General features: G+C 43.5%; 1 protein-coding gene and 1 pseudogene across 2 annotated transcripts in view; one reads left to right on the plus strand and one right to left on the minus strand.

Annotated features, from left to right (window-relative positions):
• LOC311120054 (cytoplasmic dynein 1 intermediate chain 1-like) overlaps positions 1-3,616 on the plus strand; it is a 119,114-nt pseudogene extending 115,498 nt beyond the window's left edge. The window contains exon 18 of the transcript XR_014615246.1: positions 3,504-3,616. The product of XR_014615246.1 is annotated as a cytoplasmic dynein 1 intermediate chain 1-like (transcript). The remainder of the gene's footprint in view (positions 1-3,503) is intronic.
• Positions 3,617-6,515: 2,899 nt separating this feature from the next.
• slc25a13 (solute carrier family 25 member 13) overlaps positions 6,516-22,209 on the minus strand; it is a gene marked incomplete at both ends in the record, with an annotated part of 93,631 nt that continues 77,937 nt past the window's right edge. The window contains 4 exons of the mRNA XM_084158346.1: positions 6,516-6,699; positions 12,325-12,415; positions 13,073-13,231; positions 15,930-16,068. Of these exons, the coding sequence (XP_084014472.1) occupies positions 6,516-6,699; positions 12,325-12,415; positions 13,073-13,231; positions 15,930-16,068 (573 nt within the window). The remainder of the gene's footprint in view (positions 6,700-12,324; positions 12,416-13,072; positions 13,232-15,929; positions 16,069-22,209) is intronic.

The following is a 22,209-nucleotide window of genomic DNA, read 5'->3' on the forward strand; positions in this document are numbered from 1 at the left end:
GGCTCTAGTTAAAAGTAGTGCACTAAATAGGGAATAGGGTGCCATTTAGGACCACTGGTGTGCTCTAAAAGCTATGGGCCTTGTTGCATAACATATCTTTACCTTAAGGAATACATTTCCCTTACCTAAGGGAATTGTTTAAGAGCATAGAGCCCCTCAAATATTTCCTTAGGTAAGGGCATACAGTGCATTTTCCACATTTTGTTACATTACAGCCTTATTCTAAAATGGATTAAATAGTTTTTTTCCCCCTCATCAATCTACACACAATACCCCATAATGACAAACAAAAACAGTTTTTTATAAATGTTTGGAAATAAAAAACTGATATCACATTTACATAAGTATTCAGACCCTTTACTCAGTACTTTGTTGAAGCACCTTTGGCAGCAATTACAGCCTCGAGTCTTCTTGGGTATGACGCTACAAGCTTGGCACACCTGTATTTGAGGAGTTTCTCCCATTCTTCTCTGCAGATCCTCAAGCTCTGTCATGTTGGATGGGGAGCGTCGCTACACAGCTATTTTCAGGTCTCTCCAGAGATGTTCGATCGGGTTCAAGTCCAGGCTCTGGCTGGGCCACTCAAGGACATTCAGAGACTCCTGCGTTGTAGTGGCTGTGTGCTTAGGGTCGTTGTCCTGTTAGAAGGTGAACCTTTGCCCCAGTCTGAGGTCCTGAGCGCTCTGGAGCAGGTTTTCATCAAGGATCTCTCTGTACTTTGCTCTGTTCATCTTTGCCTCGATCCTGACTAGTCTCCCAGTCCCTGCCGCTAATAAATATCCCCAGAGCATGATGCTGCCACCACCATGCTTCACCGTAGGGATGGTGCCAGGTGTCTTCCTGACGTGACGCTTGGCATTCAGGCCAAAGAGTTCAAACTTGGTTTCATCAGACCAGAGAATCTTGTTTCTCATGGTCTGAGAGTCTTTAGGTGCCTTTTGGCAAACTCCAAGCGGGCTGTCATGTGCCTTTTACTGGCTTCCATCCGGCCACTTTACCATAAAGGCCTGATTGGTGGAGTGCTGCAGAGATGGTTGTCCTTCTGGAAGGTTCTCCCATCTCCACAGAGGAACTCTGGAGCTCTGTCAGAGTGACCATCGGGTTCTTGGTCACCTCCCTGACCAAGGCCCTTCTCCCCCGATTGCTCAGTTTGGCTGGGCGGCCAGCTCTAGGAAGAGTCTTGGTGGTTCCAAACTTCTTCCATTTAAGAATTATGGAGGCCACTGTGTTCTTGGGGACCTTCAACGCTGCAGACATTTCTTGGTACCCTTCCCCAGATCTGTTCCTCAACACAATCCTGTCTCGGGGCTCTACGGACAATTCCTTCAGCCTCATGGCTTGGTTTTTGCTCTGACATGCACTGTCAACTGTGGGACCTTATATGCTGCTCACTCTTGGATTGCGTCCTAACTGACAGGTCGCTCCTACCAGGTGGCGTGGCGAGATTCTGTCTCCGCACCACGTGCTCTCACCACTGGTGTCCTCCAGGGCTCAGTTCTAGGCCCTCTCCTATTCTCTCTATACACCAAGTCACTTGGCTCTGTCATATCCTCACATGGTCTCTCCTATCATTGCTGCGCAGACGAGACACAATTAATTAACTTCTGATAACCAGGTGGCGAATCGCATCTCTGCATGTCTGGCAGACATATCAGTGTGGATGTCGGATCACCACCTCAAGCTGAACCTCGGCAAGACGGAGCTGCTCTTCCTCCCGGGGAAGGACTGCCCGCTCCATGATCTCGCCATCACGGTTGACAACTCCATTGTGTCCTCCTCCCAGAGTGCAAAGAACCTTGGCGTGACCCTAGACAATACCCTGTCGTTCTCCGCTAACATCAAAGCGGTGACCCGATCCTGCAGGTTCATGCTCTACAACACAGAGTACGACCCTACCTTACACAGAAAGCGGCACAGGTCCTAATCCAGGCACTTGTCATCTCCCGTCTGGATTACTGCAACTCGCTGTTGGCTGGGCTCCCTGCCTGTGCCATTGAACCTCTTTAAGGAATACCTGGAATAGTATAAAGTAATCCTTCTTTCCCCACCCCCCATAAAAAAAAAAAAAGTGGTTGTCCCACTGGCTATCATAAGTTCAATGCACCAATTTGTAAGTCGCTCTGGATAATAGCGTCTGCTAAATGATGTAAATGTAAATGTTATATAGACAGGTGTGTGCCTTTCCAAATCATGTCCAATCAATTGAATTTACCACAGGTGGACTCCAATCAAGTTGTAGAAACATCTCAAGGATGATAAATGGAAAGAGGATGCCCCTGAGCTCAATTTTGAGTCTCATAGCAAAGGATCTGAATACTTAGTAAATAAGGTATTTCTGTATTATGGGGTATTGAGTGTATTTTGAAGGCATTTATGGCAGAAAGAGTATCTGGTTACCATGGAGATGGCCTGATTCACTGACTAAAGTCTCCTCAAAGAGATTGCTTTAATTTTGTGAGATAGAAAAATAGAACTTCTACAATCAAGAAAGGATAACCACCCGTAGGGGGCAGAATAGAGCACAAAAAACAAAACAAAAAAAGACAGGATAACCAAATTGCTTCAGAAGATAATAGACCACGTTTCTTATAGTTACTTTTTTTTCAACTTGTTTATTTTACTTTCTAGTAAGTCAAGCTAGCTTACAGAGTAGATATAGCTAACTAGCCAGTTAGCTAGCTTTGTAGCCATGGATTGTGCACCTTCCATTGTTTAGCTAAATAGCTAGCTAGCTGGTTGATGTTTTCCTTTTGTAGCTAACTAGAGCAGATGAAAGCTAAATTCACCTCCACAAATGCTGTTCACATTGATATCCATACTGAATGATGCAGTTAAGGGACCTCATGGGCTTTTTCATTTAATTGAAGGGGGAAATTCACCTTAAAATGTTTTGTGCAACTGACTAAAAGTTAAGGAAACTTTAAGGGAAAAGATAAGGGGGAAATTAACTTAAGGTGTTTTATGCAACCGGGCCCTGAGGGTATAAAATGTCCGCCGTCCACTCCCACCTCTTTATTGCTGGTTAATTATAGCCTGCAGAGTGGTAACCGTGGTGACAGCCTGGGTGGCAGCCACGGCAACTAACCAAGCGGTCTTCTTATTTGACTTTCACCGCAGTGCTCCACCATGACACGTTACGGGAGGTCACAGTCACATAGAACTTGTAACGAATTAAACATAGATATGAGTGTGTAATGCGTGTACATTTCACTGACAATTGACTAGATTAGCATGAAACTTCAACTAAAAGCTCAATAAATATTTTTTGTATTGTCCTCTATTCTTGAGGGTAGTGGACAGCAGACGAGGAGACGTAGATGTAGAATATAAACAGAACCGTACATATACTGGACTGTATTTGCTCATGAGGCTAAACCAGCCAATCTGATCCTGACAAAGACTCAGTTATTGATCAAAACATACTCCATAGTATAGAAAAGACCATTGGGGATATGGATACCAGTATGAGTGGATACATTGTTTTTCTCTCTGGTTCCTCTCAGCTGGCAGTGCCCCACAGTGAGGACTGGGCACGCTTCACCCACACCCTGATGGAGCTCAAAGCCAACCGGGCCGACGGCGAGGAGGAAGGGCCTGTGGAACTGACGCCATAGGATTGGAGAGATCACCTACCGGGATCACCATCCAAGCATCGACAGGCACAGTGGGCAGATCACTAGAGGATCCAGCCTATCAGAAAGCTTTGTTCTCACACCTTTATGACATAATTCCACACACCTATCAAAGCAGCAGCATGTGTTCTAGACCCCACCCCTTCAGTCTCTTTGCGACAGCTACTATATACAGCAGTGTGTCCAGGCTAGGACGTGCTTTCTCTCTGCTCTATTTGCATCACTGTTTGGGGGGGATTACTTTTTTTGCAATTTATGTTAATGTCAGATAGTCGTATGAGACTAACTAGAGAACTACTAGCTTCTTTTAATGTATTTTTTTGTTCATTTTATTAATTGATTGATTTACTTAATTTATGTGGTCAGTTGTCAAACATTGTTATTGCTTATAACCTAAATGAACTCCATATCGAATCATAGATCCTACTACAGTTGTGAATCCCTATGAAACTAGCAGTGAGAACTGTTAGACAGGACCTACAGAACTCTATATTGTCATGTTACAAAAGTGTCATGTTCACAGTGCTTTCGTTGTGCTTTTTTCTGTATCCAACCCCCTGCATGCATGCAACACATTTATGGGTTCCTACAGCTTCATAGACATGTCATCGTATGTTGTGGATGTATATAACTGCTTTATGTCAATGTTATAAGGGAAAGTGAAAGGGGGATACCTAGTCAATTGTGCAACTGAATGCATTCAACTGAAATGTACAGGACTATAATGTACGTATGTGAGGGTTATTGCACTGTTCAATGGCTACAGGCCTAAGCAACAAATTCTGGTTTAGCACGTTGTTTAGTGTAAGTGCTACGTGAACTGTAATGAACAAAAGAGACATATATTGTAATCTAGAGTCTGTGCCTGCTGTCTATCGTGATATATCCGCCAATAAATCATGGCTGAAGAACTGTTAGCTTGTTTACTACTTTTTGTTGTTTAAGTACTGTAATTATAGTGTCACAAGTTGGACGTTTGGCTGTTGTGATTCTGTCCTCGCCTCTCGTACCAGGCGTCAAGCTTTTCTCCACAACATACCACCTTGTCAAAGAACACATGCACACACACTTTGTTCACTAACATTAGATGTTTCTCTTTAATTTCATTAGTACATATACATATTGCTGCCATACATACAGTAAGGCACAATTATCACACACCATATTCTACACCAATACCGACGTCTTTCGTGACACCATGAGGCTGTTCCAGAAATATGGTCAACACCATGCAGCTACTACCGTTAGTCAGTGACACCATGGGTCTGTTTCAGAAAGCTGGATAAATGAGTTAGCCAGCTAACTGTCCAACATTGCTTAAAATAATTAGATATTTATAGAAATAGAAATATAGACGTAGGGCTCTATTCAATCTGTATCGATGAAGCGTTACAGATTGCGCGCTAGAAATGTAAAGGTAATTTCCGATAGGGCTGATATGCGCAGCGTTTACGGTGAATGCAGTCTGCGACCGCGAGAACATTGCCTTTAATTGTCAATCGCGCTATAAAGCTGAACTTCCGTGATACGGATTGAATCGAGCCCTTAAAATTGGCAAGATATAATTGACTCGACAACAACATCCAGTATACAAATGTAGCGTTCTTATTCAACCCGAAAATAATATGTGGTTGTTTATCAGTTAACTGGATAACTTTATAATCCTGCTTTCTGGAACACGCCACATCTCTCTACTCTCTCCGCCTGCTCTGCTGTACCCTGATTCTTTAAATAGACATTTATACAACACACAGCCCAGTTTGATCTGACTGAGACAACTCAATTTAGGATAACAGACAGTCCACTACAATACCATAGTAGTGGTAAAACCTTGTGCAAGTAGTGGTAACACTGAACAGTATATTACATTCAAGCGTTTTGTTTGGTCGATCTTTTCTGTTTTCTCGAAATAACATTTTAATGATCAAGATTATTAGTGTTCCTTCTCAGTATCCAAAAAGCGACTCGGTGAACTGTATCAATATGAAAATATGTCTCTCTGTTCCGTTCTCATATGTACAGTAGAACCGTTATTCGGATGTGAGAGCTTGTGCCACTATCCCCATCGTTAAAATCACATTTAACATGGAAATAAAAACATGTCCAATTGACAGAGTTCCTGCGGATAGGGCTCATTCTGTTGGGTATCTATCAGACTCTCAGGTGGAAGACAGTAAAAGCACCATAATATAAAGTGATGGTTAGGCCGAGATTCAATCAAATGCGCGTTGTCGACAAGCACATTGCACTGTCAACAATGTGTCTTTTAAAGGCAATTTACCGGATGTTCGCAGAGATCGCATTCATGGTAAATGCGGTACATGTCGGCTCAAGTGTAAATTACCTTTAAAAGCAAGTGCAACGCACTTGTTGACAATGCACTTTTGAATGAGTCCCGGCCTTAGTGATGATGTAATGAAAGGAAGCAGCCAGGTCTAATTCAAGACATGGCCAGCCCCTCCACTACTGTGCATATTACTGTATGAAAAGACAAACTATAACAACACTACTCTAGACACACATTGTCAGTACTGTAGATATTGCTTGATCTTCACAATAAGACTGACTTAAAAAGTCATCTTTACGGGTAGCTGAGACTAAAACAGAAGCTAAACCAACTTATTTGTATTTCTAGACCATGACGTATAAAGGTAGTTTCAAGAAGATCATAATAGGTTTAAAAAGAAAAAATAATATAAACTAAAACATAGATACATTCCTTCTCTTTAAAGCCTAGAGAGGCAAATCATACTACTCAGAATGTGCTTCTCTTTCGGCTGGAATATTCCAAGTGCTCGACTGGGCGGGGGTGGGAGGGAGAGGATGTAACGATTGCACGTGTGCTCTATTCTGCCCCCTATGGGTGGGCAGAGGGGATTCAATTCAAGGGGTGTCCTCCTTGGATGGGGGGGTTACTTGTACGTTGTATCTTGGGAGGTGGAGTCCAAATTTGCTCTCGATGCCAGCGAATGTGGCCACGGCCAACCTGAAACCTCCGATGTGGTCGGGGCTGGGCGCCGGCAGGCTGATCCGAGACTTGGGAGTCGGCTCCGAGCCAGACGGCTTTCTGTGGTGTGGAGAGAGAGGGGGGAGGGACGAGGAGAGAGGGAGGGAGGAAGGAGGGAGAAGATATAGAGGCGAGGATAAAGGAGGGAGGAGATATAGAGGCGAGGATAAAGGAGAGAGGAGATAGAGAGAGAGAGAGAGAGAGAGAGAGAGAGAGAGAGAGAGAGGGAGAGAGAGAGGGAGAGAGAGAGCGAGAGAGAGAGAGAGAGAGAGAGAGAGAGAGAGAGAGAGAGAGAGAGAGAGAGAGAGAGAGAGAGAGAGAGAGAGAGAGAGAGAGAGAGAGAGAGAGAGAGAGAGAGAGAGAGAGAGAGAGGCAAGAGTTTTTATATTAAACATTGTCCAGCACAAAACATTAACATTCTAATCGAATATTAAGACTGGGCGAGAGGGCTATTTTTCCCCAGAGCACTGGAACCAGAAATAAATGAATATCCCACAATGGTTTCATACTCCCTTCAGTGATATCTTTCCAATACGGACAAGGAACATATTTCAAACCCACACTACACCATCGAGCAGTACTGTTTTCACATTGAACAAAACAAAGTCTGTGAAGACTACACAGTATGCATGTTGGATATTTACAGTACATAGGGTTTTGCATACTAAATTGAGTTTTTTGACTTTCCAATGGGCTGTAAACAGTCCAATATACAGTATCTCTTGATTTTCTGGTTTATTAAGTAAGCTAAACTTGAATATGAGTTGTTGGTTGTGGAGTTAATTATACCATGCCAATTTCAAGTCTATATTTCTGTTAAAGAGGAAGTTATTTCAGAATATTAAGGATATTAAGGTCAGTTAACTCATTGATCCTGCTTTCTGGAAGAGCCCCAAAGTCTTGACAACATTCTGTCAGTACCACTATATGTCAGTCCCCTGTAGCTCAGTTGGTAGAGCATGGCGCTTGCAACGCCAGGGTTGTGGGTTCGTTTCCCACGGAGGGCCAGTATGAAAATTTATGCACTCACTAACTGTAAGTCGCCCTGGATAAGAGCATCTGCTAAATGTCTAAAATGTCTAAAAAAATTAACAGTATAAAGTATTGACAACATTCTGTCAATAGCACTATATGTAAAGTATTGACAACATTATGTCAGTAACACTATATATAAAGTATTGACAACATTCTGTCAATAGCACTATATGTAAAGTATTGACAACATTATGTCAGTAACACTATATATAAAGTATTGACAACATTCTGTCAATAGCACTATATGTAAAGTATTGACAACATTATGTCAGTAACAGTATATATAAAGTATTGACAACATTCTGTCAATAGCACTATATGTAAAGTATTGACAACATTATGTCAGTAACACTATATATAAAGTATTGACAACATTCTGTCAATAGCACTATATGTAAAGTATTGACAACATTATGTCAGTAACAGTATATATAAAGTATTGACAACATTCTGTCAATAGCACTATATGTAAAGTATTGACAACATTATGTCAGTAACACTATATATAAAGTATTGACAACATTCTGTCAATAGCACTATATGTAAAGTATTGACAACATTATGTCAGTAACAGTATATATAAAGTATTGACAACATTCTGTCAATAGCACTATAATGTAAAGTATTGACAACATTATGTCAGTAACAGTATATATAAAGTATTGACAACATTCTGTCAATAGCACTATATGTAAAGTATTGACAACATTATGTCAGTAACACTATATATAAAGTATTGACAACATTCTGTCAATAGCACTATATGTAAAGTATTGACAACATTATGTCAGTAACAGTATATATAAAGTATTGACAACATTCTGTCAATAGCACTATATGTAAAGTATTGACAACATTATGTCAGTAACAGTATATATAAAGTATTGACAACATTCTGTCAATAGCACTATATATAAAGTATTGACAACATTCTGTCAGTACCACTATATGTAAAGTATTGACAATATTCTGTCGCTACCACTATAAGTAGAGTATAATAGTATTGACAACATTCTGTCAATACCACTATATGTACAGTTTAATAGTGAATGGAATGTATATGGAATGTATCCTAACAGCCTCCCCCTTACCCTCCTGTCTCTGTCTCTTATTGGTCAATGGAACATTAGAAAAGTGCATTCTAAAGAGTGACCAATTTGCTCCGCCAGGGAAAATTAGCTCATTTTAACCCAAAAAGCTGAAAGGAGAAAGAGCCCAAGTCAAAGTGATTCTCTCTGCACTGCTTCACACTCTGTAGCCCTGTAGTTTAGGAAATGTTACGTCCATCCCACCAAGTAATGGTCTGCATCCCAAATGGCAACCTATTCTCTATATAGTGCACTGCGTTTGACCAGAGCCCTATGGTGTTCTTTGTGAAACTACACATCTCTCTCCCTCTGTTGAAAGGTTGGTAGAAAAGTGGTGCTAGAAATTACCATCATTTTGTTTCACACAGCAGCTGTCAGTAGAAGCTATCATTTCTGACTGGACATTTCTATGACATTTGCGTTTCTGGATTTCTCAGTCTTATCATGTGGTAAGACACTTACAGGTGCATCAGAGCTGGGACCGAAAGACTAAGAAGCAGCTTCTATCACCAGGCCATCATACTGTTGAACAGCCATCACTTGCCCCGCACCTTGAGACTAATGTCCTATGTACAGTCGTGGTCAAAAGTTTTGAGAATGACACAAGTATTGGTCTTCACAAATTTCGCTGCTTCAGTGTTATGAGATATTTTTGTCAGATGTTACTATGGTATACTGAAGTATAATTACAAGCATTCCATAAGTGTCAAATGCTTTTATTGACAATTACATTAAGTTTATGCAAAGAGTCAATATTTGCAGTGTTGACCCTTCTTTTTCAAGACCTCTGCAATCCGCCCTGGCATGCTGTCAATTAACTTCTGGGCCACAAACTGACTGATGGCAGCCCATTCTTGCATAATCAATGCTTGGAGTTTGTCAGAATTTGTGGGTTTTTGTTTGTCCACCCGCCTCTTGAGGATCGACCACAAGTTCTCAATGGGATTAAGGTCTGGGGAGTTTCCTGGCCATGGACCCAAAATGTCGATGTTTTGTTCCCCGAGCCACTTAGTTATCACTTTTGCCTTATGGCAAGGTGCTCCATCATGCTAGAAAAGGCATTGGTCGTCACCAAACTGTTCTTGGATGGTTGGGAGAAGTTGCTCTCAGAGGATGTGTTGGTACCATTCTTTATTCATGGTTGTGTTCTTAGGCAAAATTGTGAGTGAGCCCACTCCCTTGGCTGAGAAGCAACCCCACACATGAATGGTCTCAGGATGCTTTACTGTAGGCATGACACAGGACTGATGGTAGCGCTCACCTTGTCTTCTCTGGACAAGGTGTTTTCCGGATGCCCCTACCTTTTGCAGAATATCAGTCTGTCCCTGATGTTTATCCTGGAGAGAAGTGGCTTCTTTGCTGCCCTTCTTGACACCAGGCCATCCTCCAAAAGTCTTCGCCTCACTGTGCGTGCAGATGCACTCACACCTGCCTGCTGCCATTCCTGAGCAAGCTCTGCACTGTTGGTGCCCCGATCCTGCAGCTGAATCAACTTTAGGAGATGTCCTGGCGCTTGCTGGACTTTCTTGGGCGCCCTGACGCCTTCTTCACAACAATTGAACCTCTCTCCTTGAAGTTCTTGATGATCCGAAAAATGGTTGATTTAGGTGCAATCTTACTAGCAGCAATATCCTTGACTGTGAAGCCCTTTTTGTGCAAAGCAATGATGACGGCACGTGTTACCTTGCAGGTAACCATGGTTAACAGAGGAAGAACAATGATTTCAAGCACCACCCTCCTTTTAAAGCTTCCAGTCTGTTATTCTAACTCAATCAGCATGACAGAGTGATCTCCAGCCTTGTCCTCGTCAACACTCTCACCTGTGTTAACGAGAGAATCACTGACATGATGGCAGCTGGTCATTTTGTGGCAGGGCTGAAATGCAGTGGAAATGTTTTTTGGGGATTAAGTTCATTTTCATGGCAAAGAGGGACTTTGCAATTAATTGCAATTCATCTGATCACTCTTCATGACATTCTGGAGTATATGCAAATTGCCATCATCAAAACTGAGGCAGCAGACTTTGTGAAAATTAGTATTTGTGTCATTCTCAAAACTTTTGACCACGACTGTATATAGAGTAATTGAACGCCTCATATTCTGGGGTGGCAGATAGACTAGCGGTTAGGAAGGCGAGCCAGCAACCGGAGGGTTGCCAGTTCGAATCCCGGGTCCAACTGGAAAAATCTGGCGGAATCAAAGCCCTTGAGCAAGGCACTTAACCCCCCACAATATCAGCTCCCCAGGCACCCAGTGTGGCAGACCCCACACTTCTCCAAAACCTCTATATAGTGCATTTGGAAAGTATTCAGACCCCTTGACTTTTTCCACATTTTGTTACGTTACAGCCTTATTCTAAAATGGATTAAATAGTAAGTTTTTTCCTCATCAATCTAAACACAATACCCCATAATGACAAAGCAAAAACAGGTTTAATAAAAAAAAAATATTTCAGTTTAATAAAAAACTGAAATATGACATTCAGGATCTGAATACTTATGTAAATAAGGTATTTCTTTATTTCATTTGCAATAAATTTGCAAAAAAATCTAAAAACTTGTTTTCGCTTTGTCATTATAGGGTATTGTCTGAATACTTTCTGAATGCACTGTATGTATGTATGCATGTGTCTGTGTCTTTTGGAGGTGTTGAGTTAAAAGCTAATTTTGGTTGTACCTTGTGTGCAATTGACCAATAAAAGTGATCTTAACCTCTGATCATAATCTCTTCTGTTTCTATACTGTTGTTTAGTCACTGTGTATGTTTCTACTGTATTCTCCACATAGCTCATCCTAATATACCTACTACTGTGCAGTAATAGAGGCGTCACTACAGACCCTGGTTCAATTCCAGACTGTGTCACAATCCGGCCGTGATTGGGAGTCCCATAGGGCGGCGCACAATTGGCCCAGCGTCGTCCGGGTTTGGCCGGGGTACGCCGTCATTGTAAATAAGAATTTGTTCTTAACTGATTTGCCTAGTTAAATAAAGGTTAACTATATATATTTTTTAAATAATAATGGCCTGTATCACAGCACACACACACAGCTCTCGCCCCCTAGTAAAACAGTAATTCATGCGTTTGGAAATTCGGTTTCCCCTCTACGAAATCTTTTTATCTCTAACTCCGGAAAAGGAAATATACTGATGATACCATTTTCTTCCAAATGATATACCATCTATACACACCACGCATTTATATTCTGGATTCTGACAGGTGCTCACTCTAATATATCTACTTGGATTGTTATTTATTTTGGATTATTTACATTGTATTTGCGAGACATTCAACTTTTCACTGCACCCGCTATAACACCTGCAAATCTGTGTACGAGACCAATAAACTTTGATTTGATTCGACTTCGCAGGCTGCATTTCTTCATTAAGTTTCTAAAAGGAGTGCTGATAAAGGATCAATTTTTTTATAGTAATGAATAACATTATATGGACAGGAGGGGGACCGGAACCTAGCTCAGCCGTCCTATGCTGAGACACTTTATGAATACGGGCCAGGATCATGTCATTCAGTTTAAGATTAGGAGAGGAAGGAGTTCTGACTTACTGTCCGCCAAAGTCAATGTAGAACCACCTCTGCAGGAGTTCATAGGTCACCAGGGTGACCCCAAACTGGGGCGAGGACCGGAACACTCGGGCTATGGTAAAGGGAGAAACCACAACGCTCAATAACACTATTTCACTATTACACCACTGTAGCCTGGGTACCAGTCTGTTTGTGTTAACATTCCACTCCTTCCCTCTTCTTATCATGCCAAACACATAGTACAAGGAGTGAAATGTTGGCACAAAACAGGTTTTGGATTTCAAACTAAACACTTTGTTGTATGAAGGGTTAAAAACAGTTGCAAGTTAGCTAGAGATTACCATGGTACACTTTAACATAATAGTGGAATATGGTTATTAAAAACAACGACAGAGTCAAATAAGACCTAAAGCAATCTACATAATCACGCCACATCAGTGGACCTTTCTAGATAATAATAACAACAATACAGCTGAAAAAGGTGTTAACAGATATGTAATAACAGATAAATAAACTAAATCTGTCATTTATATCATCATCATCATCATCATCATCGTCATCATTATCATCATCGTCGTCATCATTATCATCATCATCATTATCATCATTATCATCATCATTATCATCATCATTATCATCATCATCATCATCATCATTAACAGCATTATCATCATCATCATCATCCTAGTCATTAAAATCATCATCATCATCATCATCATTGTCATCAACGTCATCATCATTATCAGATATTAATAAAATGTGGTGATACCTCCCGCTCCTTTCCAGAATGCTCGTGGTCCCTCCTCCTTCAGAATCTTCCAGAAGCAGTCAGCGAGACCGTTGTACGTGGTCTGGCCGGCACGGGCCGCCACTTGTAGCCTGGTCTTGATAACATCGGCCGGGGTCACCAGGGAGGCCGCGGGCATGCCTAAGGAGAGAGCGCCTCACTCAGCAATCAACACACAGGCAGTCATCTGATTCAGTACTTATTCATTCACCTTTTACTATTATATTTGTTAAGCACTTTGAAATGCATCCCCTGTGAGAAATGTGCTCTATTAATAAAGTTTGACTGATTGATATTAGTACTGGATGTGAATGTAGTGGTTATGCTATTCTGCATCACTATCACTGCTGAATCTGAATGAATACGTTACTGCTGTTGGGTTATACAAAGGTAATAATTGGTATACTTTTGTGCCTCTTTCAAAACATAATTAAATCGTAGTTGAATTTGAGTAATCTGAATGAGAACCAGTGATACGTACAGAAGGTTGTTTACGATCAGAAAAATAAATAAATAAACTGCATTGGAGCTTCATGGTTTCCCCCCTCAAATTGGAGGGATAGACAATACCTGGTAATGAGAAGGACCCACAAGGCGGCCCACGTGCCAGTGACTGGTGACTGGTGACTGGGGGCCCCATACGGGCAGCCCTCTCCAGCCACTTCAGCTATGAATGGCCTCAATCATCAATGGCTGCTTTCGATCGCCATGCACAGTCATTACCATCACCGGCCTCTTCACCAGCCAGTCACACAGACTTCTAGCTACACGAGCCATTAAATTCAACCACTGATCAACTCACTCACTGCCACTGTGAGAGCTGGAGAGACCACCTGCACTGATGTACTTCACAGAAGAGAAGAGGAGAGGAGAGGAATGGAGAGCAGTCTTAAATCTTCCTCTCAAAGCTACCTCAGTAGAAACCATATTCCTCTCCAGCCATTGAGAGAGAGAAAGGGGGAGAAAGAGAGAGAAAGAGGGCGAGAGAGAGAGAGAGAAAGAGGGAGAAAGAGAAAGACAGACAGAGAGAGAGAGGTAGAGAGAGAGAGAGAGAAGAGAGAGGGGTAGAGAGAGAGAGAGAGAGAGAGAGAGAGAGAGAGAGAGAGAGAGAGAGAGAGAGAGAGAGAGAGAGAGAGAGAGAGAGAGAGAGAGAAAGAGGGACAGACAGATAGAGAGAGAGAGAGAGAGAGAGAGAGAGAGAGAGAGAGAGAGAGAGAGAGAGAGAGAGAGCAGGAAGAGGAATTAGATGACCAGTGCTTCAGTGTGATCTGCGATCAGGGGGTCTGCGTGGCAAATAATGCCGCCCAAACTGAGCGTGTAACTAAATTTCCTGCGCCGACTGTAAAGCTTTAATTGCCAAAGGCTTCACCGCTGATAAATGTAGAAAGGAGTGATAAATGCTATGAGCAAATGCAAAATCATAAACTGCATTTCAGGTTTGTAAACCATAGCTTCCGGACCCGGTCGGGGAAATAACCAAAATAAGTTGGGAGTAGGAATGTCTTTTTAGATTTATATGACTTTTCCATGAAGCGTCGTGCTAGCCGCTCACTCAGCGCTGAAGAGCAGAACTTCAGTACTGACCGACATATCCCTCAGGATTCAAAATAAATATTAATCCTATTCTTGTGACGTTCCAAACCACCCTGGCTTGGCTTCCGCGCTCGCCTTTTTATAAGCTGTTTGCTTTAAGACAAACCCACTCAAATAAAAAATATTAAACCTACACACTCGCTCCAGATCATATTTTAGTGTACGAAGAGGAGAAATAGACCTGGAAGACTGTGGATCAAAACTGTTGGAAGTCTTTCCTCCGGGTTTCCAGTATTGTGAGATCTGTTTATGGCCGACATCGCTCCCCATCCTCCCTCAGCGCCTCACTCTTAACACTCCTAACACACAGGCAGTGTCTCAACTAACACCCTATTCCATACTTTTGACCAGAGCCTTATGGGCCCAGAGAGAGAGACTATGGACCCAATGGGCCCTGGTCAAAAGTAACACACTATGTAGGGAATAAGGTGCCATTTGGAACACAGCTCAGGCTGCCAGTACCTATATGTTAGCAGTGGAAAGTCTCCCATCCCATCCTGACCCTGTTGGCTGGCAGGCAGGCAGGCGGTCTCTCTCTCTGGGCTCTGTCTCTGTCTTCTCCCTCAGCGCTCAGCTCCAAACCCCAGCCCCCAGCCAATCACTGAGCACTCTAATTAGGGACGACCACGATGGAGCCTGCGGTCGCCGGCGTCTACTGGGGCCCTAGGCCTGGAGCCAGGAGGTTGGGAGGGATAGGGGGATGGAGGCTGGATGGATGGGGGATGGAGGGTTAGAAGGATGGATGAGGGAAAGGAAACATAGAGGGATGGAGGCTGGAGGGATGGAGGATGGAGGGTTAGAAGGATGGATGAGGGAAAGGAAACATAGAGGGATGGAGGCTGGAGGGATGGAGGATGGAGGAAGGATGGAGGAATGGAGGATAGAGGGATGGAGCAGGGGCCCATGTGGTGGCTCACCGACCACCTGGGACACTCACGCATGGTTTTCTGCTTCCCCAAGAATGGTTCCTTATTAAACATGTGATAGTGACAACGTTTTAACAGTATCGTCATTGACCAATATGGTTGAAAAATCTATTTTTTGTATTATTTGTTTGTCCTGAAGTTTTGGGATATATATATATATATATATATATATATATATATACTTTATCATATAGGCCGAGCGAAAGAGAGATCGAGACAGAGACAGAGAGAGAGAGGGAGAGACCAACAGAAAGAAGGAACCAGGGAGAGCGACAGACAATTCTCAAAAGACCCTGGGTCTGAACCACATGGTATCTTACCCGCTATGGCCCCTGAGAACAGCAGCTTGCCTGGTCCAATCCTCCCATCCTCATCACTCATGTAGGCCTTGACGTGCGCATAGCAAGGGAAGTAGATGGCTGAGAAGGGGATGTCTCGCAGGAAACAGGCTTTGGCTCCCTGTGGATGGTGAAGAGAGACAGAAGAGACAGAGGGGTGAGGAAAGAGAGGGGTAAGGAAAGAGAGAGGGGGGGATTGAGAGAGGGGTGAGGAAAGAGAGGGGGGGATTGAGAGAGGGTGAGGAAAGAGAGGGGGGGATTGAGAGAGGGGTGTGGAAAGAGAGGGGGGGATTGAGAGAGGGGTGTGGAAAGAGAGGGGGGGATTGAGAGAGGGGTGAGGAAAGAGAGGGGGGATTGAGAGAGGGGTGTGGAAAGAGAGGGGGGGGATTGAGAGAGGGGTGTGGAATTAGAGGGGGGGATTGAGAGAGGGTGTGGAAAGAGAGGGGGGGATTGAGAGAGGGGTGTGGAAAGAGAGGGGGGGATTGAGAGAGGGGTGTGGAAAGAGAGGGGGGGATTGAGAGAGGGGTGTGGAAAGAGAGGGGGGGATTGAGAGAGGGGTGTGGAAAGAGAGGGGGGATTGAGAGAGGGTGTGGAAAGAGAGGGGGGGATTGAGAGAGGGGTGTGGAAAGAGAGGGGGGGATTGAGAGAGGGGTGTGGAAAGAGAGGGGGGGATTGAGAGAGGGGTGTGGAAAGAGAGGGGGGGATTGAGAGAGGGGGAGGACAGAGAAACAAGGAGGGGGTGAAAAAAGAGGAAGAGAGACAAGAAGGGAGGGAGAGAAATAAGTTTCGTAAGAGACAGAAACTTTCTTTGAGGAGGGCTCACATACAGTCCTGTAACCCTTTCCTTTTTCTGTACCAGATGTGGAAAATATACTGTACATGCATATGTTTTCTGGGATGGAAAGATGTTACCTTCAACAGTTTTGCTTTTTCCAGTTCCATCGGAACATCATTTGTCATAGCATAGCTTGTGGTTTTATTTCTGAGAGATCTAACCACAAAATGTCTAAGACTGGTTTCTGTTCCTGCCCCTCTGTATTTGAAAAGCTGGCACCTTACACATCACTACGGCTCTGAGTGTTTCCTGCTGACCAACTCATCACCTCTCCTCACTTCTCTTCTCCTGCTTTGGAGAGATGAGAGTGTGTGTGTGAGAGAGAGAGAGAGAGAGAGAGAGAGAGAGAGAGAGAGAGAGAGAGAGAGAGAGAGAGAGAGAGAGAGATAGTGACAGAGAGAGACAGGGAGATAGAGAGAGAGAGATAGTGACAGAGAGAGACAGGGAGATAGAGAGAGAGAGATAGTGACAGAGAGAGATAGTGACAGAGAGAGAGAGAGAGAGAGAGAGAGAGAGAGAGAGAGAGAGAGAGAGAGAGAAAAAAAAGAGAGAAGAAGAGAGAGAGTAAAAGACGAGAGATCAGGGAAAGAGGAGGAAGATTGCCTCTGTCCGTCACCGTAAACAAAGCCATATCTTCAACCAGATTACGTTTCATCTTATCCCCCCCCCCCCTTGGCTGCCATCCAGGTGATGTTGAGGTTGTTGAGGTAGGGGAAGAGAAAGGGAAGGCTCTCCCTTCAACAGAGTAGTTTAACGCCAGGGTTGCATCCCAAATGGCACCCTATTCCCTACATGGTACACTACCAGAGCCCTATATGGATTACCTTTGGGCCCTGGTCAAAAGTAGTGCACACTATATAGGAATAGGGTGCCAGTTGGGACGCAGCCAGGAGAAGTGCTCCTTTAGACGGGCTTCATTTAACTGCTGGGGTTAGTCCTACCACTCATACAAAACTTGCACAGATACCTCACTGTATGGGTATCTCTTCTGTCCTCAAAGGCTTTGCTTCTTTCTCCCCTGCCTGTCCTCCGCTCCCCGCCAGGGCCGCCATGCCAGACTGCCTGCTGAAAAGCTGCAGATACTATCGCCAGGACCCTGGTTCACATTCACAGACAGGCCTAGTACGGACTCAGCTCATCCTTGTGCCTGATGAGGCTGGGGCTGGGGCTGGAGAGGCTGGGATTAAATATGTGATTCATGTGATTCTACTGTGATTCATGTGAATCTACTGTGATTCATGTGAATCTACTGTGATTCTACTGTGATTCATGTGAATCTACTGTGATTCTACTGTGATTCATGTGAATCTACTGTGATTCTACTGTGATTCATGTGAATCTACTGTGATTCTACTGTGATTCATGTGAATCTACTGTGATTAATGTGATTCTACTGTGATTCTACTGTGATTCATGTGATTCTACTGTATCCATAATCTATTATGCCTTGTATTTTTTCTTCTTTTTCTGAATTATGGTCAGGCCAAGAGTGGCAGGCAGGTTGAGGTGACGGACCTGTGTGAATGCATGACAGTGTAGACCTACATAATATACAGTATGTGTCTCCTTCTGTCTATGACTATGAATGAGGGATTGTACATGGTGCATATAGTATGATTGATTATTAGTATGTGTGTCTATCTGAATGCCTGTGTGTATGAGCACCGGAGTACATACAAGTATGTGTTTATATGAGTGAATAGGTTTGTCTTGATAATTACTGCGCTGCACCTACAGCAACACCATACATGTGATAGCATCCTAGTTGGAGTTCTCACTGTGAGCAGTGGTGGCACTAGTGTGTCAGTCAGCAAGTCATCCAGTTAGTCAGTCAGTCAGCCAGTCAGTCAGTCAGCCAGTCGGTTAGTCAGTCAGCCAGTTAGCCAGTTAGTCAGTCAGTTAGTCAGTCAGTCAACCAGTCAGTCAGCCAGTCAGTCAGCCAGTCAGCCAGCCAGCAAGTCAGTCAGCCAGTCAGCCAGTCAGTCAGCCAGCCAGCCAGCCAGTCAGTCAGTAAATCAGTCAGTCAGCCAGTCAGTCAGTCAGCCCCTCCAGCAGCAGAGCGGAGGTAGGTAGCAGGAAGAGGCAGAGAGAGGCTGAGGGGGAGGGTAATTAGCCTGACAAAGGGTGCTCTGTGCCTGGGCACAGCCCTGAGGAGCCAGCCCGTCTGGAGCTCGCTAGTCCTCCCTCCCGGCCCTCTTCGTCTCTGTCAATGCACATTGTCTCAGCAGCAGGACAGGACAGGAGACACAGACACAGGGGAGGACTAGAGGAGGCACCACCACTGTCATACCGGATTCAGCATTCTTATAGACATAATGGAGCACACATACTGTAGACGCACTCATATTCACGTTTGTGCGCACACACGCACACACACACACACGCACACACACGCACACACACACACACACGCACACACACGGACAGACAGACAGACACAGACAAGTGGAGGCAGCAGGTTCAGCATTCTCACACACAGGCACACACACGCACACACACACACACACACTGATTGACAAACACAGACGACTGTCATGGGAAGAACCTTAGAAGAAATAGAACTGAAACTTTGCCACAAAAAGAGAAAGGGGTAGAATCTAAAAGCTATGGATAAAGGGACCTGGAGCTTTTAAAAAAACGTTTTTAAAGCTTTAATTTAAATGAAACCCAAATAAGTGTTAAAACCCACAGTTTTAATGAGTGATAAAAGCCTAAATCAGAACTCTTTAAAAGGCTTCATGAATCAAAGACACTGATCATCGGTGCCCTTTTAAAAACCAACCTCTTCATAACGAGAATGACCCACAGTAGTTCTAAAATAAAGGTAACACCTGCTATCCACAAAGAGTCTCAGAGTCGAAAATGGGTCATAAGTGCTGAGAGACATTTTACTCCTCCTCTTATAGGTAGAAATAAAAGCATGAAGCCTCTTTAGTCATAAGAGTCCCGCATAGTCGACATATTTAGGAGACCTCGTGAGCTGTCCTAACCAGCAGGTGTCTTGTTAATAGAAAAAGGCAACCTGTCAGTGGTTCCTACACCACATGCAATTACTTTAGAGTTGAAATAATGTTTTGATATTTCTATATGATCAATGAATAAATAATCTAGACCTACATGGAACAGTATCTCTTCGCTTTTGACAATTATTTCACGAGGCCTATTTCACATGATATGCCTAAATACGTATAATCACTAGGCTAATAATTAAACATGTTTTTCTTTTGATTATTTAATTACCTACATCATGTTATTTGAAGTTATCACTTTGGAGCGCAATATCACATTGTTAAAAAAATATTCCTAAATTGGGCATGTCTATAAATTGGGCAACTGAAGGCATTTAGGGCTTACGTGAACTTTGATTATGTTCAACGATAATAATAGACCTTTCCAACGTTGTATGCAACATTATCGGCAAGTGACTTGATGCCTACTGTGCAAAAGCGACTTAGAGTTGCTAAAGGGAGTGATGAGAGTGTTGATATAATGGTAATATTGTCAACTTCCACTTTTAACAACCATATTAGGCAATAATTAAGAGTAGGAAAATAACCTCTCCCTCAACGTCAACAAAATGAAGGAGCTGATCGTGGGCTTCTTTAAACATCAGAGGGAGCACGCCCCTATCCACATCGACGCGACCGCCGTGGAGAAGGTGGAAAGCTTCAAGTTCCTCGGCATACACATCACTGACGATCTGAAATGGTCCACCCACACAGACAATGTGGTGAAGAAGGCGCAACAGCGCCTCTTCAACCTCAGGAGGCTGAAGAAATTCAGCTTGGCCCCTAAGACCCTCAGAAACTTTTACAGATGCACAACTGAGAGCATCCTGTCGGACTGTATCACCGCCTGTTACGGCAACTGCACCGCCCACAACCGCAGGGCTCTCCAGAGGGTGGTGCGGTCTGCCCAACCCATCACCGGGGGCACAATGCCTGCCCTCCAGGTCACCTACCGCACCCGATGTCACAGGAAGGCCAAAAAGATCATCATGGACATCAACCACCCGAGCCACGGCCTGTTCACCCTGCTATCATCCAGAAGGCGAGCTCAGTACAGGTGCATCAAAGCTGGGACCGAGAGACTGAAAAACAGCTTCTATCTCAAGGCCATCAGACTGTTAAATAGCCATCACTAGCCGGCTACCACCCGGTTACGTAACCATGCACCTTAGAGGCTGCTGCCCTATGTACATAGACATGGAATCACTGGCCACTTTAATAATGGAACAATAGTCACTTTAATAATGTTTACATACTGCTTTACTCATTTCATATGTATATACTGTATTCTATTCTACTGTATTTTAGTCAATGCCACTCCGACATTGCTCATCCTAATATTTATATATTTCTTAATTCCATTCTTTTACTTTTAGATTTGTGTATTGTTGTGATTTGTTAGATACTGTTGGAGCTAGGAACACAAGCATTTCGCTACACCCGCAATAACATCTGCTAAATATGTGTATGTGACCAATAACATTTGATTTGATTTGATTTTCTTTGAAGTGATTGTGTCAGGCAAAAATGATATAAAACGTTTTACCATTGTGACATTTGATGTATCCAGTCACATTCACCATGGTTGTCTGAAGCATGCTATAGAATTCACAGCTGACAATGCCTCATCGCGATTCGTTATTCACCATAATTTGCAACAATGTCAATGAGCGTCATCACTATCTTTACTTTGCGGTACCTCCAGCAGGGATACACTTTTATGAGTTGATTTTACTCCTGATTCAGAGTTTGTCTGAGCAGCGTCTTAACGTCATCCTAAAACCTACTCTGAGCTGGGAGTTTTAGTTTGTCTTAAAAAAGGTTTTAACAGGATTCCTAGGGCCTTTTGTGAGATGCTTTGTGGATATAGGCCCAGAGCTCAAATCAACATTGCCTTGAATAGAAAACGAAGACTCCTCTACCTACCTGAGTCAATGGTATTCAGTCTATTATTACCATGGCCATTGTTACACAGTTAGCTCACATTGGTTATACTTGAAACACTTATGTTTCAGCCTGCTACCTCGCCCTAGGGCCCCTGTGGGCCACAGTCCCTCATAGGCCCTCACTAGCAATTTCAGCTGCTAATGTAGCTAGCCAGCTAGCCAGCTGGACGATTCACTCTGTGAACTCAATGGCCTGACAGGGAACTGGGGGATAAAATGTACCTGTCTCACAACAACAACAACAACAACAACAACAACAACAACAACAACAACAACAACAACAACAACAACAACAACAACAACAACAACAACAACAACATGGATCATTAGCATCCCAATCTATGGCCACTGTTGTGGCTGGGGGATGCTGGTGACCATGGGGGGATGATGAACCCCCCAAGCCTGTGTGTTCTTAGGCCTGATGAGAAGCCCACTGGGGGAGGGGGCTTTTGTATTTATTAAGGAGCCCCATT

Source organism: Coregonus lavaretus (genome assembly GCF_964263955.1).
Source record: "Coregonus lavaretus genome assembly, chromosome: 3".
NCBI lineage: Eukaryota > Metazoa > Chordata > Actinopteri > Salmoniformes > Salmonidae > Coregonus > Coregonus lavaretus.